At 41.8% G+C, this 17,864-nt stretch overlaps 1 protein-coding gene across 12 annotated transcripts in view; it reads left to right on the top strand.

Moving 5' to 3' along the window:
* The window catches only part of NTRK2 (neurotrophic receptor tyrosine kinase 2), a 346,251-nt gene that overhangs the window by 23,919 nt on the left and 304,468 nt on the right, over nucleotides 1-17,864 (top strand). For all 12 annotated transcript variants that reach the window (XM_014827013.3, XM_070496002.1, XM_070496004.1 and 9 more), the window contains 4 exons: nucleotides 7,235-7,309; nucleotides 7,424-7,495; nucleotides 12,368-12,436; nucleotides 15,083-15,237. In XM_014827013.3, the coding sequence (XP_014682499.1) occupies nucleotides 7,235-7,309; nucleotides 7,424-7,495; nucleotides 12,368-12,436; nucleotides 15,083-15,237 (371 nt within the window). The remainder of the gene's footprint in view (nucleotides 1-7,234; nucleotides 7,310-7,423; nucleotides 7,496-12,367; nucleotides 12,437-15,082; nucleotides 15,238-17,864) is intronic.

The following is a 17,864-nucleotide window of genomic DNA, read 5'->3' as shown; positions in this document are numbered from 1 at the left end:
CTGGTGCCTGGCACACAGTTAGCACTACAATAAAGGGAATTAGTGGTGCTACTTCTTTGCCCAGGACCACAAAGGAGGTGGAAATGCTGACACTAAACAGCATGTGATGAGAGGTTGTTTGAATTCAGGTTTTGAGCATGCTTATTTGGTGTTCTCTAATTCCTGTCTTCATAGCTGGGGTGGTGTGCCCTCTCTTAAGAATGGAGCGATGGACTGAGAGAGTCTTATTTTGAGTCCTGCTTTGGCCCATCATGGATTGACTTTCAAAACTCTTTCTCAGCATTTTCCTGAGAAACAGAAGCAACCTGGTTGTGGACTCAGGGAATAAGGCCTTTTTTTTTTTAAAGATTTTATTTTATTTTTTTCCTTTTTCTCCCCAAGCCCCCCGGTACATAGTTGTATATTCTTCGTTGTGGGTCCTTCTAGTTGTGGCATATGGGACGCTGCCTCAGCGTGGTTTGATGAGCAGTGCCATGTCGGCGCCCAGGATTCGAACCAACGAAACCCTGGGCCGCCTGTAGCGGAGCGCGCGAACTTAACCACTCAGCCAAGGGGCCAGCCCCTAAGGGCATTTTTTTAAAAGAATTATTATATTCCCTGTGATGGGAATCTTATGGCAGAAAGGATCCTATCAGAGTTGAAATTCTGCACCCCACGGCTGTAAGCCTGGACACACATCACAATCTCTTGTGGAGTTTGAGTTCTATCTACTTTTATTACCTTATTTATTTGTTTACTTGTTTACTTGGGGTGGAGGTGGGGGGTAGCCAAGGTAGCAGGAAGTGATTCCATTTTGAAGAGTGGCGGTTGGAAATATTCACGGCTGTTTCCATTTCTTTTTGATGAATTGCCAAAGTACAATTCAGGCAGTAAAGTCTAAGTTACAGGGAAATTTGACTTTTGAGCAATCCTGCTGTTAAGCTAGTACACGAGAGGAAAAGATGCATTAGAAACCAGTTTTTATTACTTGAGAAGATTACCTGGAACAATTAGTTAGCAGGTTGTCACAGCCACTGTGAAAGCTTTTAAAATGGGATCAATCCCCTTTCCAGGAACCTGTATTTCAAAAATGTTTCTGCAAATTTTTCCTAAAATTACCTCTTCTCTCTTCTTTTCCAAAAAGCCACCTACAAGCTTTTTGTTAAGCTAAAGGAGAGGAAATTCTTTACCCTCAAGAAAATGTCTTAGTGAAGATCCTGGATGTCAAGTTGAGACTGGTGCGGCTGTGGTGACCATATAAGATAAAAAGGCAAATCATACGGACTCTTCTTATGTTTGAGTTCTTTATCTGTCGACTTTGGGTCACTCTTCAAGGCCTGACCTCCGTAAGCCTTCACTGACCTGCCCAATACTATCTTGTAGTTCCTCCCACGGTGTCCTCACAGGTGCTTGTACCTCTGCTGGGAGCCATCTCGTTTCTGCTCATCAAATACTGTGGCCATGAGCACTGTACCCCAGAGAGCATCACCTCCTTCAAGGTCAAGACCGCAGGATCAGAAGATCCTTGGGGGCCATTTCTAGCCTTAACGTTCCTGAGACTGAGAGTTTGGTGGCAAATGCATGCTCACCTTCTTCGGGTGATTAGTTTTTAATCATTTAAAAAAATAAATTTACATGCCACAACTAGAAGGACCTGCAACTAAGATATACAACTGTGTACTGGGGGAATTTGGGGAGATAAAGCAGAAATAAATAAATAAATTAGTAGTTGGTTTGAATATGTTGTATGCTTGTGATCTAAATTTACTTCTAGATCAGACACATTTTGCTTTCAAGATTGACTCTCCGTCCTCCTTTGTTATGGTCCTTATTTGGTTTCCTTGTTTTCTCCGTGATAAGTGAAGTTATTTTCTATTATCACAATCTTCATTTAGCATTTGTTGTGCATCCTTCGTGCAATCTATGTACGTGTCTGGTCTTTCCAGTGGGACAATGAAGACTCCAGGGTACTCGGAGACTCCGTGGATCTGTTTGACAGTGTGTGAGCATCAGCTCTGCGCCCGGAAGTGGAGATGCCGTGAGATGAATAAGACCCCTCCATCTGAGTTAACGGTTCAGTTGGGGAGTCAGATAGGTTAAAAGAAAAATATAATTGTCGGTACAAAAAGTACCTCCATCCCTTCTAATTCTTAATTTTCAAAGTAAGAAGTACAATAAATGCTAAAAGAAGAAATGCTTGCCAATGATGGAATAAAAATGTTCTGATGGAAAAAGCCTTTTCGGTGTTGTGTACAAATCAAGCAGTGTTTCAGATATTGCAGGGTCCCAGAACAGATGTAGGTGAATTCAGTGAGAAGCTCCTTGAATATGGGATCCAACTTTTAGGGCAGTAGATGGTGGTCTTGGGATGTCGTAAAAGTGAAAAACAACAGTGAAAAACAGCCCTCATCATATGAGGGCCAAGCAAGAATCCTCTATATGGACTCGAGAAAGGAGGAAGGCATATTCGGGAAACAGGATGGTTGGACGCCAACGATGTTCCAGACAGATTGCTGATGGAGGGGTGGGCCAGAGGGCCTGGGATGCCCAGGAGGTAAGTGAGGGAAATACTTAAGAAATATCGAATTAAAAAAATCCAAATCTACCAAGTCTCTTTGTCGCTATTCAAAGGCTGCTGACTTGTCTGAAAGAGAACTAAGGCGTCGGCTGCAGGTTAGAGGGGCAGAAGATTAGTTTTCCGTGAAGAACCAAAGCTTTGCAGAACTCGTTTATGAGATTCCTGTCAGACAAGTGCTGGGACATGGCTCTGGGGGGGTGGCTTGTGCCTTAAAACCCCTGGGGCCTAGGCTTTCCAGAACAGTGGGCATAGGTCAGAGGAGTTCGGAGTTGCCATGGAAAGAAAGCACATGAGAAAGGCCTGTGCCAAGATACTGGGACTTCCCACTGCTTTGTTGGGAATGAAACCCTTCTCAGAGATGTGTTTTATAACTCAGTAAAGAGCCTTCAGAGTTTGACAGCACTTTGACCACAGTGGTGGGAAATGGTTTTCCAGGGGGAAAGCCTGCCGCATTGCCTGCGGGCGCATCTTTCAGTTGTCTGCACTGGCCTGGCTCTTCCTTTCTCCTTCCCGACCCTGGGTGGGTCTCCGCAGCTGCTGCTTTTCTTATAAGTGGCAGTGAGATCGGAATGCTCAAAAGGTCTGGTGTTGCCAAAATCCTCCTGGAGGCACGTGGAAATCACCAGGAGGGGGCAGCCCAGTATGCTCCTTAGTCTTCTGGTTCCTGTCTGGGGCGCTGGGGCAGGGAGCTGAAGGCTCTTAGACCATTTGCCTTTTGGGGTGGTCCAAGGAGCCAAGACCTTGAGTGTAGGCGTGTTTGTCCACTTCCTAACTGAGCAGCCCTGGTCCAGCTTCCCTGCTCTTGTTTCACTCGTGTGGTTTTCTCTGTCTGTCTGTCTCTCTTTCTGTCCTTCCCTCCCTCCCAGCTCTCCCTCCATCCCTTCTTTTCTTCCTTCCTTCTTTCTTTTTTCTTCATAAATTTAAAAAATTCAAAAAAATATAACGACAACAATACTTCATGTCCTTATATTCAGAACTGACTTTAACATTTTTGTCTTTTTTAATAAAATAGTTTAGTAGTTGAATAAAATAGTTTAACAGTTGAAGTTTCTTTATCCCAGGCCCATTCTCTTTTCCCGAGGTGAACTTCCTTGCAGTCTTGTTTTTATAACTTTACAAATGTCCTTGACTATGAACATGATGTAGTATTATTTTCTGTGTATTTTTAAAAGGTCACATAAATTATTTTATATTATGTGTACATATCAGTATGCAGTTTTGCTTATTTTTCTTTCTCACTTAGCATGAAGATCTCTTTCTGCTCAAATAAAAGATGAGGTTCAATCCAACTTACTTATTTAACACACCTACACACTTTATTTTTTTCTGTTTCTTTGTTGATGGCACTTGGGTTGTTTCCAACTTCTGATCCTGACAGTAGTATGGTGAATATTCTTGTATATATCTCCTTAGGTGCCTGTGTGAGACTTTCTCTCAGGTGAGTACTTAGAAAGGGAATTGCTTGACTATAAAGCATACTGATTTATAATTTTCCAAGATACCAGCAAATTGCTCTTCAAAGTGATTGTACCAATTTATACTCCCTCCACCAATGTAAGAGAAATCCCCACATCCTTAGAAATGCCTTCTATTGTCAGGCTTTAAACATTTTGTCCAGCTAGTGGGAGAGGAATGGTATGTCCTTGTTTTAATTTACATTTCAGATTCTTTGTGGGGTAAGCAGCTTTTCATATATTTCTCGACCATGGAGGACTCGCCTCTGAACTGTCTGTTATTAACTTTACTGGCTTCCATTCTAACCCTGTGATTCCTCAGTTAATGGGAGCTAAGGAGAGTTTCCCATGGGGTAGGTTTCATGAGCGCTCTATCGCCAGCAGCTATATTGTGGGCATCTCTGCAGATGGTAACTTATAAAGCAGAATTCTTGGCTTCTAGAGAGGCACGTACTGACCTTTTAATCCAGCTCTTCTGTTGGTTTTTCCATTTTGACCAGGAGAAAACTTCATTATTTTATCCAGGAATTCCTGCCTCCACAATGGAAGGATATTCTCTAGTGACCGTTTTTTGTAATTTCACATGGTTCTTTTGATGGTTTTCTGTAAAATCTCCTGTCTGGTCTTAGATCCAAGAACAGTTATGCTCTGCTTAATGTCTGACTTATTTTCATCTCACGAATGCTATAAATTTACCGCCGACTGAATGGATACCCCTTTCCTTCTTTTCTTGGGCGTGGTGACTAGAAAGCTTAGATTCAAGCTCATGGCCCTTTCCTAACAGGTGTATGCATTTTAAACCTAATTCTTAGCCCTGCAGTATCTCTGTTCCTGCTTTTCTTTATTCTGTGCCTACCAGTTTTGTTTATGTTAGCTCACTGTATTTTATTGAATACAACTTAGGAGTTTATAAATTAAAAATTTGATGAAAATGAAATAGAAATAAAATAAAGGGCATAGATAACTAAAAGGAAAGTTAAAGATAAATGCTTTGTGCCACAGACGTTGGTTAAGTCCCTATTGAGTGTCAGGCCCCTGCCTTAAGCATGGAGGACGCAGTGACGGTCCAAGAAGGAGTGTTGAAGAATGCTCAGATGATATCAGCATGGTGACAGCCACCATGCCAGCTCAGCTGTAGGGAGTAGACAGACTTCTCTGGAAGTCCTGGCTGTGACCCCAAAGGAAATCTTGCCCACATTATCTACCATTTTTGCTGCAGTTGCCTGAACAAAAGCGTTAAAATTCAGGGTTCTCTGGAAGGCAGCTCTTTCTGGGAGATAATTTAGAAGGAGGTCACTGTGGTCTCTATGGAAAATGTTAGTGGAATGAAAATCTTGGAAAAATGTTTCCAAAATGTGATAATTTTGAAATGTTCTATAAAAACTCTGAATGTTGAAAATTGTTGTTTGAGCGTTAGATTGGAGTCTTAGCATGTTTTCTTCTGTGTGTGGGAGGACAGAAGGGGATGAATCCTTGCACAGCTGTGAAGCGCGAGGCCCTGGGTATCGGGGAGAACCAAGACCTTTGAGCAGAAGATATACTGCTGTCTTGGAGGTTGCTTTTGTTGTGTAACAGGAGACAATGTTTATGTGGCTCCTTTTAAAATTATTTCTCTTTGGTGTAATTTTGTTCCCTCAGAGCATTTACTAAATTTATTTCTAAAATTTATCTTCTAGAAATGGGTGCCCCAACTCTTACCATATGTGATATCTTTTTTATCTTGTTTTGGATTGCGTAGAAGGGACCTATAGGTGCTGTACCTTCTGCCCCATTGGTTACTATAATTTTTATTTTAACTCTTCTTGGTAATAGAAAGGCTGCATATTTGTTTTGTGTCATAATTGGAATGTTATGTGTCTTAAATTTTTTGAAAATCCCACTAGCACAACTTTCTATAGTGCCTTTGGAACTGCTGCCCATCCATCCGTCAATCCATTTGTCCATTCATCTGTCCTTCATCCTTTGAATTCCTACCTTGTGCAAGGTACTTTGCTAGATGCTGTGGTGCACATTAAGAAGAATAAAACAGGATCCAGCTGTTGTGTCTTCAAAGAGGGTGTGATGTAAGAAAAGTGAGTGGACAGGTGCTCAGATGACTAGCACAAGGAGAGTCCATGGTGGTAGTTTTAATAGCTTTGTGTTGTATTGCTAGGGATTTTATTGATTGCAAGTGACAGAAATTCAGATCGAATTTCTGTTCGTGACATCGTCTTCAGAGATGGCTGAATCCAAAGGCTCAAGTGGCATTTTCAGGGTTCTGCCTCTCTTTAATCTCTCAGCTCTCTTTCCTTCTGTGTGCTGACTTCTTTCTCGGACAGTCTCTTTACTGTGGCAGAAAAATTTCCCATGGAAACCCCAGGCCTGTGTAATATTTCAGCTATGGTCCCAGAGAAAGAGAGAGACACTCTCTGTCCCAGCAATAATCTATTTAATTTCAGGGAAGATTCTCATTGGTTTAGTTGAGGTCATATGCACATCTCTAAGCCAGGCATCATGGCCAAGGGGAAGGGATTCTCTGTCCAGCTAGAGTCACCATTTTATTCCTATATTTGAGGGTTTTCAGAGAAGATGAAGCTTCGTTTCTATACAGAGTGCACTGGGGCCACACGGAGTTTGTGAAATGTGCTTCCTGAAAGGAAAAATTGGTGTTATTAATGACAAAGGCAGAAAGAGGAGATGCTGGCCTCAGAAAAGAGAGAGTGGGGAGGAAGGGAGGGATGGAGGCTGGGAGAGAGAGAAAGGGGGAGGGGAATCTGCTTCAGTCATTTCCGAGGTAAAAGGAGGGAGTGACTGCTGCTGCTGGAATGTGAGGAAGGATGTGATTTTTCTTGCACGGTGATGTGGCATCCCTATGGCTGTCACCGTAAGGGTGAAATGCCTTTGAGAGTTAGTGGATGCATTTCCAGTTATTTTCACCTCTCTACACAGGGGATACCTTAAAAGAGTTGGCAAGCTGAACTTGTTAGTTGAAAGAGTGATAGAAGATTAAGAAAAAATGAAACCTGGTGAACCTGTCATTGACCATGAAACCTGATCAATCATGACTTCTTTTCAGTCACACTCAGTTTTGCTCCCCTTGCTGTATTTGAAAAAAATGGTGGGGCTAGGGTGGGGGGGGGGGGATCGCCTTGAGCACCCTGGTGAGGTTGCATGGAAGCTGTCCGTTCTCTCATGCATTGCCTACCTTCTGAGTCACTGGTTTTCACTCTCTGCTTTTTTGCAGTTACATTGCAAATCAGAAAAGGCTAGAAATCATCAACGAAGATGATGTTGAAGCTTACGTGGGACTGAAAAACCTGTGAGTGCTCAGGACTGATGTATCTTACTGCAGAGCTTTTGCCTACGCTCTGTCATAGTCAGAGGGTCCTTCATTGGTTAATTCTAACATACATGCAATTATGTGTTTTCATAGGACAATTGTGGATTCTGGATTAAAATTTGTGGCTCATAAAGCGTTTCTGAAAAACACCAACTTACAGCACATGTAAGTAAAGATTGATTCTTTTGTTTCCAAGGGCCCAATTTATTCAATAATTTTTTCCTCTGTTTTTCTTCTTTTCCAACTCTAAACCTCCTTTTTGAAAGTTAGTATAGCTGTGATAATAGCTTAGAAGCATTAGCTTTTATTTTGTTTGATTTCTGAATAGCTTCAGAGGGGTACTTAGAACAGCCTGTTTATTCCCTTTCATGAATTTCTGGGCCATTTCCATCTTGGACAGAGCAATAGGCCAACAGTAAGGAGTCTGATGTGAAAACTGTGTCTTGGTACAGCGTCCCTGATTCTTTTCCTTGGAATCATGACATGTTCCCTGGAAGACATCAAACTGGTGGAGCTGAAAGAAGCTGACTTGGCCTTGGCCTTTTTAGGGAACTAAAAATTACTAATGCTTTTCCCCCCACAATGGGTCCTCTTTGGAACCTTCGTTTTCCCAAAGCTATCTGTCATGATTGATAAAAGTGGAGAAAAATCAATCGTAGGATATGCCAAAGGTCAGACAATTATTAACAACAGCACGTTTCGCCTAAAGTCATGTTGATGCTCTGTCGACTGAAGCCAAATGGAAATATGGACAGTGGGAGCTCTCAGATTGTTTGCTGCTAAATTCTGTTAGATGATAGTGTCTAGTCAATATGGTGTGGACTTCCTGAGAGGTTTCTTCATTAAACAGAGGATTACCCACCCCTAAGCTCAGATTGATGTCCCCATGCCCCGAATTTTCAGTGGGAGCTTCTGTTGAAGGAATGTTGTCAGCATTCATTGGCTCTTTTGTGCTTTGCAAATTCTCTGCGACAATACTTATATGTTTCATAGACTACAGTGTACCTATAAGACTCTTACCTGAATTATCTCACTTGATTTTTCTGTCACTTGACAGGGAAGATCTTCTTGATTCCCGTTTCATAGATGTAAAGACAGACAGAGAGGGGCTGGCCCCATGGCCGAGTGGTTGAGTTCACGCGCTTTGCTTGGGCGGCCCAGGGTTTCGCCAGTTCGGATCCTGGGCGCAGACACCACGCTGCTCATCAGGCCACATTGAAGCGGTGTCCCACATGCCACAACTAGAAGGACCCACAACTAAAATATACAACTATGTACTTGGGGGATTTGGGGAGAAAAAGCAGGAGAAAAAAAAAAAAGACAGAGGAAGTTCTAGGACTTGCGCAGGTCCACAGATCGAAAGTGGCAGGATTGTGACTCCAGGGCCCACTCCTAGCCATATTCCTACAATAAGAGTACAGGAAAGAAAATTTGTGTCATCCATGTAATTTGAGAACCAGCCCTTCTTGTCACATTTGTCCTCTTTGTTTTCTTGGGGAGAACAGTTCCTCAACTGATTGCCATGCCAGTGATAAAAGACGTCACTCTCTTAGAGCAGATTGCCTGGACACGTTATGAAGATTTGTTGATATTATGAAAGACCTTAATTTCATAAAGCCGGTATCGTGACTTCCTATTTTATAGGTGACATTAATGATGAAGTCAATTTAAAAATAAAGTCGGTAGAATTAAGATATAAAACATACGGCAAAAACGTGATGAAACTCCAAGGAACTCTATAAACACATTTCATTTCAGTGCTTTTTGGCATCCTCTCTGTGGTTGGTTTGCCTGCACAAATCTGATGTCTGCGTAGGCCTTGATAGCATAAACAAGAGAGAAGTTGGATAGAAGAAAAAGGCAAAAGGCTCCAATGCAGTCACTTAACTGTAACTAATGACCTCAGTGGTTAAGTTCTGGAATTTTCATTACAGCTGACTTTCGACCCGAATTACTCAACAATCACATCTTACTGGCTATTTTACCATTTCATTTCCCCTAGGGCTATGTTGTGTTCAATGGGCGATAGTTAATTATAGTTTTATTAACAGAATTAGTTATTACTTTACTATACCTCTTATATTTTCCCTACTTTCCTTGTTGCATGCTATTTATATGAATACCGAAGCCACCTAGTGTGTTTTTTCAGGGTGATGTATGGTAGAATAATTTTAATGGCATTCTTTGTCCAGCACACAACTTATATAAAGCCAACTCCCTGTGTCCCAAAGAGGTGTCATTTGAAAACTGGCAACCAAAGAGATGGGCAGGTCTTCTCTAGTTTCTTTAAAAGGTGGTGGTGAGGAAGCCCATTGGTCAAACTGCAAAAACTCTATTGATATTTGCAGCTCGATGAAATCATAGGACAGAAAGAAGTCAGGCCAGGATTCACACAGTTGTGAAGAAGTCATAAAGTGTCTGTAAGCTTCATATAGCCACCTGATGAAAGAGGTTCCTAATCGCCAAGATATGAAATTAAATGAAGTAGCTGGCTTTTGAGAATGGCAGGGAGGAGGGAATCAAAGCAAGTGTCTGCCTTTCCAGACCTTAGTCCCAACCTCTGCTGTGACTGAGGGCAGCGGCGCTGGCTTGTTGTCCCTGACCTCCCCCTTGTGAAGTGCATTCCTACCTCGTGTACCAGCACAGTGGGTGCCGGGGGCTGGAAAAGGGATGTGTATCAGAAGCTGTTTCTCTCCGCCCCTGGGATGCGCTGATCATCTCTGGGAGTTTCCCTGCAGTGTTCACATGTGCGCAAGAGCCGTCTATTCACGGCGGGCCTTAAGGACATTCAAGTCAGATCCTGTCTCTTCCTTACCCTGGGCATATTTAGCATCACATGGTGACTGTCCAAAACCCCTATGACTGCTCACTGAGTTGATTTCTTGGTGCCTTTAATTCCTGCCCGGCCCCTGAGAACCCAGGGGCTGGGAGAAAAGCCAATATCTGTGTTTCCTAGGGGCTTTGCCGAGGTGCTCATTAGCTCCTTTCAAAGTTCTATAATCAAACAGAGGACTGTTGATTTGTTTCCTCCCCTCCTCCTCCTTTGTGACTTTTGGCCCCAATAATAAGTATGGTTCATAAAACTCACCTTGTTCCTTGGTGCGTAACCACACTCTGGGCCGCACTGCTCCCAGACTGCCTTTGCTCGCTGGCCGAGAACCTTGACACCAAGTATCCTCTTTCTCTGACTCCGCTCTCCTCATTCTTCTTGGGAGGAAGAGTAGGGTTTTTTTTCCTTCAGAAGGATGAGGATTTCTGATGACGATGAAAACATTTGTGCCTCCAAGACTGAGGCGAAGACAGGCAGATTGACTTTTCAATGTATTGTACTCCAGTGGAAACCATTCTTAATTCACATTCCAAAAGAAAGATTTATGTGGGCACATTTCACAAGTTCCCAGGGGATTATTTTTTCATGTGGGTGAGCACTTTATACTCAGTGTGAAGAGAAAAGATGCACGCATAGAAGGCAGAGAGTGCCCTGGAGTAGGTAGGGGTAGATGAGTGGAAATCTCAGTATAGAATTAAGTGGAGAGTGGACACACACGCTCTTGAATTATGAGATGCTGAGGTGGCATTTTCTTCACTGGTCAATTGACTAGCCTTAGCTCATGCACTAGGCCCTGGGTATGAGCCCTCTCTGAAGGTGACTGGTCAGACATCCCAGGATACTTCCACCGATGATTTCAGTGATTTCATTGGGCTGACACAGTAGACTTGCCTCGGGGTGGGGGTGGCAAGATTGCTGTCACCCTCGGATCGCCCGTTCTTTTCTGGCTCTCGGCCCATCACTCGCTTTCCCAAGTAGGGAACAGACACTGAAAGGCTCCTGGCGATTTGTTGAGAGCTTGGCTGTTTTTGGAAAAGATGATGTTTGTTTTGCATTCATGTTACTTATTGCACACATGTCTAGAGGCCCAAGCTTTGGACACTTCTTAAATAAATTCAACTGGTAAACAAGTTCAGAGGGCAAGTCAGCTGCCAGGATTATGGCTCAGAATTTCCCAACTTGAGGTCTCATGGTGCTGATCTTTGGAAACTGGAACTTCCATCCTTGAATAAAACAACATATTCAGAACACGTCAGTAAATTCAGTATTATTTTTCCATTCACAAATAGGACATCTTTTCCTTGTCTGGCTTGTCCAAGTCTTAAAATAATACGTTGCTAAAATAGTTCAAGATAAAAATCTCACATATTCCTTATTATCTGATTTTGCTGTTGTTGTTATCATCATGGAATTATCTAGTTATTTAGAAGTCATATATAAACAATTTCAGCAGAGTTTATCAATCGCTAGGTATCTTCTTTCCTATAAGGACATGTTAAATTCAGTTAATCTTCAGAGTTATTTGTGTCATGTGATTTCAAAATAGTCATACTATTCTTTAGTTTTAAAGCATCTTTTTTCCCTAATGAGTTTATGGTTTTTAATTTAATTTAATCCTTCTATTAATTGTTCGAAAAGTCAGAGAGCTCTAGGAGGTATGTAACTCAGCTCTGAATCAGCATACAAAAAATAAGCTTTTGGGTAAAAAAGAGATTAAAAATAGACATTACAGGGGCTGGCCCCATGGCATAGTGGTTAAGTTTGCGTTTTCTGCTTCAGTGACCTGGGGTTCACAAGTTTGGATCCTGGGCATGGACCTACACACAGCTCATCAAGCCATGCTGTGGCAGCATCCCACAGACAAAACAGAGGAAGATTGGCACAGATGTTACCAGCTTCCTCAGTGACAATCTTCCTCAAACAAAAAGAGGAAGACTGGCAACAGATGTTAGCTCAGGGCCAATCTTCCTCACCGAAAGAAAAAAAAAATTACGCTTCCCTCTTCTCTCCCATAAACAAGAATTATAGGAGAGGCAGGAAAAACTAAGCTATCACTCTAGGTAAAAGAAAGAGATTTGGGGCCTAAGTAAGGCATATACTGTGATCAAATAAAATTATACTTTGAAAAAAGAAAATCTCTTTTTGAATACTTTATTCCTGAAATGTAACATTTTAAATTCATATTTAACATTTTTGATTCCTTTCAGCAATTTTACCAGAAATAAACTGACGAGTTTGTCCAGGAAACATTTCCGTCACCTTGACTTGTCTGAGCTGTAAGTAATGATTATATGTGACATTTGGGGAAGAAATTTCACAGGAAAGGGTAATTAAGTATTTTTTTAAATGAATGATGCTGCAAATCTATTTTTATATCAAAATTCTTGAAAAATGATTTCTCAAGTTTTGGCCACTTGTTCTTTTACTTCCTCGTGAAGATATGATTCGGTGGTAAAAAATAGAAATCTCAATGATAATACAACACTTATGTGAGTTTAAATGTTATTTTTACATAGATGTTTTGTTTTCTAATGGAGGGAAAGGGGAGAAAGACGGGGGCTTTGTTCAAATGGCGACAGATCTCGTAGAAGCTCCTTCGCCCTGTTATGTCCAGGCCCGAGTGGAAGGCAGACCCGTACTCGGGGAGGGAGTGGCGATGGGCAGCGCGCCCCAGCTTGTATCGGCCACCCCAGCACTGGCCTAGTGAACCCTGGAGGAGAGGTGGTCCTTCTCGTCTCGCCTGTCTGTGTGAGGTTTTCTTCTAGGTCTGCCACTGCACTCGATCTTTATCCTTACGCCCTAATTTCCTCTGCTGTAAAATGATAGGAGAAATATTGAACTATGTTCATGACTAATAGCCAGCATTTCCAAGTGGGCTCGATTCTTTGTATTATCGCCATGGAGCAAATATGATCTGTTGCCATTCCTTTGGGAAACGTACCCAAAGAACCCGAAGGCAGAGTCTCTGTAGGGTAGAGGGGGCCCAGATGGACAAGGCCTTTGAATACCAGGCAATGGCTTTGCTTAAACTGTATGTTGCCCGAGTTGTGGGGTCCACCCCTCTTCACAAGGAAGTTGTGCCAATCAGAAGATGCCCCTAGTGGAGAGACAAGAAGTTACTAGGTAGTCGTGAGTATTATGTGGTGAAAGTCTTGGGAATTGGCAATTATTTGGAATCAACTGACTCATGGAGTTGAGGCGCTAGCTTTCTAACACAAGAATGGGCACGAAAACCTTCAGGAAGTGGTATGGAACAGAATAAGCGGCTCTGTAAACATTTGGAGCGTCACTGCAGAAAATTTTCATGATTAAATATTAGAGTTCTGATTTCAAATTCACATCTCAATACTCCCCCTGCTGCATGTTTAGTCAACTCACTCAGCAAATGTTAATTGTGTGCCTATTACAACTCAAACTAACGTCGCACTAGGCCGTGGGGATATAAGGAGTTTCCGTGTTCCAGGATTCTGCTATCCAGGGGGAGAGGTAGAAGCCTAAACACTTAAGCGTATGTGGTGCAGAAGGAGTCTGCACACTGAGCCAGAGGAAGGAGCCAGCTGTCTGCCAGTGTTGTGTGGTCACTGAACATTGCTATGTTTATGATTAAAGATCTCTTTGCTTCTTTGTCACTTATGTGGATTCAATCCTACCTTCCTTTTAGAAAGACTTTAGTTTTTCACGTGCTCGGAATGCCAGGAAACATCTTGGATGAATGGGGTTTAAACATTGTGGATCTCTTCCACATTATATTCCATATCCAGTAGCATCAAATCCTATTTTGGTGTTGGAGGCCATCAAGCAGACACAAATTAAATGTCTTCCATGACCACATTTTCCTCGAAGAAACTCCCAGAAAACTCTCCTGAGATTCGAAGAACCCGACCAGAAAACCACAGGAGTAAATAATGTTGCAAAGCCCTGGTCCTGTCCTCATGGAAATCTTAAGTATTGTGGTTAATGCCAGGCAGAGCCTATGTAACGATTTTAAATGGCCTCATTTAAAGACTCATTACCATAAATGGAAGTCATCTTAAATAGGCCACTGAGTATTATAAATAAGCATTTAAAGATTTTTTTTCTTGTGGTTTTTATTTTCCTCTTGACTACTTCCTCTTTCACCAGTTGCAGGCCGCAGGAGTCCAGGCCACACAGCTGAATGGTGGCTTTCTCTTTGCAGACCCTCCCACAGTGGGCTGAGAGACTTAATCTGGAGCTCAGCTACCCTTGCTCTCAGAAACCCTGTGCTTGTTGTGTGTGTGTGCGCACGTGTGGGTGTGTATGCAGGAAATCTAAGAGCTCCCTTGCAGGTTCTCCCTCTCACATTCACTCCAGCTTTCTTGTATCACTCAAATTGAACTGCGGTCGCATAATGCAGAGGCTGACAGTCCTGCCCTCTTGGCTCTCACGCTTTAGTCTTAGCATTTATTTACAGTCTCATTTTAAGTGAAGATGAAATCGCTGTGTCGCCCACTGAAGTCTGAGCTTATTTAATGATAACGCTTCAATCTCTAGCCTGGTCAGCATTCCTGAAAACTTACTGTTGACATCTTTGCTTAAGATCTTCTTAATAACTATACAATAACTGTGATAAATTTGTTATGGCGCCTTACTTTTCCCCATCTTACGAGACATCCTGTTGGTCCTATGTTATGGCTGTTTTTGTTCCTATCTTGTTTCCCCTGTTATTCTGGAAAGTCCTACATCACTCTTTAGCCTCTACAGTGGTGTTTGCATGCAACAGAAGCTCAGTGTGTATTAGATAAAAGAATGAATAATAAGTACTGTTGTGCTTTAAAGGTGGGTACAATCTCCCAAGATTGCTGGCTAGGAAGAATGCGTCATGTTGCAGAGCTTCCTAAACACTAGTGTAGTTAAAACTAAAAGATCGAAGCCTGATTGGGTTTCATTTTTGTTCCATGTAGGATCCTGGTGGGCAATCCATTTACATGCTCCTGTGACATTATGTGGATCAAGACTCTCCAGGAGACTAAATCCAGTCCAGAAACTCAGGATTTGTACTGCCTAAATGAAAGCAGCAAGAATATTCCCCTGGCAAACCTGCAGATACCCAATTGTGGTAATTTACTTTTAAATCAATGAGTTCTAGTTACTATTAATTGCTCTAATTGCTTTGGTGTGGTGGAGACTCTGGGGAGATTACCACTACCCAGATTCTACGTAGTATGCTCTTGACGTCTCAAGTGAGTTGGGCAACATTTGTGTGCAGTGTGGAGAAGTCAACTGGGAGCAACGTTGCTGAATATTCTTTGCAAGTAGAATATTATTTCTGAATGGATGACTTGAAAGTGCATAGAGAAAAAAGTACACTGTTTATTCCTTTCTTCCTTTGTTCATTTGTTTGTACCATCATCCATCCATCCATCCATCCACCATCCAAAAAAATATCTGCTAAGAGTGTAGTACTTCACTGGCCACATATATACTTACTTGGCACTCAGGCCTTGTACAGGGAAGAATCTCAGGAGGATGAAGTGTCCTGGCAGCACAAGAACATGCAGTTGGATCCAGCACATGGCCTTAAACTTGTCTTGCTGCCAGATGTCTGTGTCTCTTGATGGGGCACCAGAAACCTGCCGTCCCACGTGATTTTCCCGGTGCCTGGGTTTACAATCTCCTCTTCTACTCCTGTCCTCCACTCCTTCCCTCAGTATCTGCACCTCCAGAATTTAAAGGGGCACCACGTGATAAACTCACAGCTCTCTGTGAGTGCCAGTGTGTTTACAAGAAAGGAAAATCCAAGTGTCGTGCTTAGGATTTACTGCTGAGGGCTTCTGTGACATACCCCTGCAATACCCACATGAGCATGTTAGTCCTCTGTTGAAATTTTAATCAGTTAGTCAACCAGTTAATCAGTTCGCAATTATATTTGATCTTCCGGCTGGTGACACAGCAGAAAGCCATGTAGCCCCTGATTCTTGTCCACAAGGAACCTCTATATTAACCATAAACATCTGATTCTTTGTTTTCAGAAGACCCTCTTGTTCAGGGTCAATTTTTATTTAAGGAAAATATAGCTTCTGCTCACTTTTAGTAAGAATGGAATAAAAGAAAAGATAAGTGTTTGTCTCTTACCCAGAAGGGGCTTAGAAACCAGCACGTACCCTCCCCACAGATTTTCTGCCTTTGGCTTCCTAATGGGGGAATCAGGCCTTGTTCCCTTGCCAACTTCCCTCAGCTGTCTTTGCTAGCCAGCACTTAAAAAAAACTTTTAATGTCTATCTTTTCCTGATTGATAAGCAGCTCACTGTTCTCTGTTCTGCTATAAATTTGCACTGCTGAGAGAAATTGCCTAGAGGGACAAGAAATTCTGTGTTGACTCACCTGGCCTCTTGGCCAGCTCCTGAGTCCCTGTGGCTGTTGTGACCACATTGGCTCAGCGACCACTGAGAGGAAAAAAGAGACAGCATCTGACTCCTGTTCTGATTTCACAAACAGCCTCTTAATAGACGTCTGCTTTGCCCTTGCCTGAAACCAATTCAACTTTTTTTTTTTTGTTTTTATTTTTGGCCATGCTGTCTTGACAGCATTCCAGTAACGCACCCACCTAATGTGTTGTTGATAGTTCTTTGTGACTCTGGTGGGGGAAGTGGAGGAGGGAACGGGTCCTAATTTTTCCTGATCAATTCGTCAATTTTCGATAATCGCTATTTGTTTCCTACAAATTAATCAGTGAATTGTGTGTAGGAGAGAGAGACTTTGAATCCACGGTCCAAGGGCGGGGGGTTGATTGCTTAGGGCTGGGTAGCTACCTTCGTGGTAACATTCACAATTAATTTCAATGTCAATGATGCTTTTCAAAAGGCAGCGTTATAAAAGGTGAATTGATAGACTTATTTTTCTGCCACTTTCATATTCTTAAACTGTTTTGTTATTTTTATGTTAATTTTTGTTTGCTTTCCAAGTGCTTTTTACTTATTCATAATTGTACAAATAATGCTGATACTTTTTGTTGTAAAAATAACTTTCTATGTTGCACTTAAAGCTTGTCTTTTTCTTACTTATGACGAGCTCAGGTCAGTAATCGTAGATCTCTCGTGTTCTTTTTAATCTTTGTACGGTATTCATGGTAGCGTATATCTTAATTCCTCTAAATCTTCCATATTGACAGGCATTTAGCTTATTTCCATTTTTCATTGCTACAAAAATGTTTCAACGTGTCCTCATATGTGCTCTTTGTGCCTGTGTGCAGAGGCAGAGCCTTTTCTAGAGCACACAGCAGGAAGCAGACTTTTTGGTTTATATGATTTGCATATTAAAAAGTGGTTATCCCAATCTATTGTCGCTCCAGCAAAGCATCCCTGGATGTTAGCAAACTTCCTATTTGTTATCTTTCTAAAAAATGGTATGTCATTGCTTTTTAGTTTGCATTTTCCTGATTCCTACTGAGTATCTTCTATATTTTTTGGACACTGTGTTTATTCTTCAGTGAATTAGATAGTTACATCCTTTGTCTATTTTTCTATAGTGTTAGCTTCCTTTTCTTTCCTTTTCTTCCATTGATATGTTCTTTGTTTTATTTTTTCTTAATGGTTTGAAAGTTATGAATTAAGTTTATTTTGTAAATAAATAATGCTCAAATATTTACCACACATATTTAAATATATTTTCTGTATCTAGAGATAACCCCCAATAAGACAAGAAAAGATAATTTTACTTTCCTTTACTTTCTCCTCCCATCTCTCA

This window comes from Equus asinus, chromosome 23, assembly GCF_041296235.1.
Source record: "Equus asinus isolate D_3611 breed Donkey chromosome 23, EquAss-T2T_v2, whole genome shotgun sequence".
Lineage (NCBI taxonomy): Eukaryota > Metazoa > Chordata > Mammalia > Perissodactyla > Equidae > Equus > Equus asinus.
Note: the sequence above shows the minus strand (reverse complement) of the source record. Positions and strands in the feature narration are given on the sequence as shown.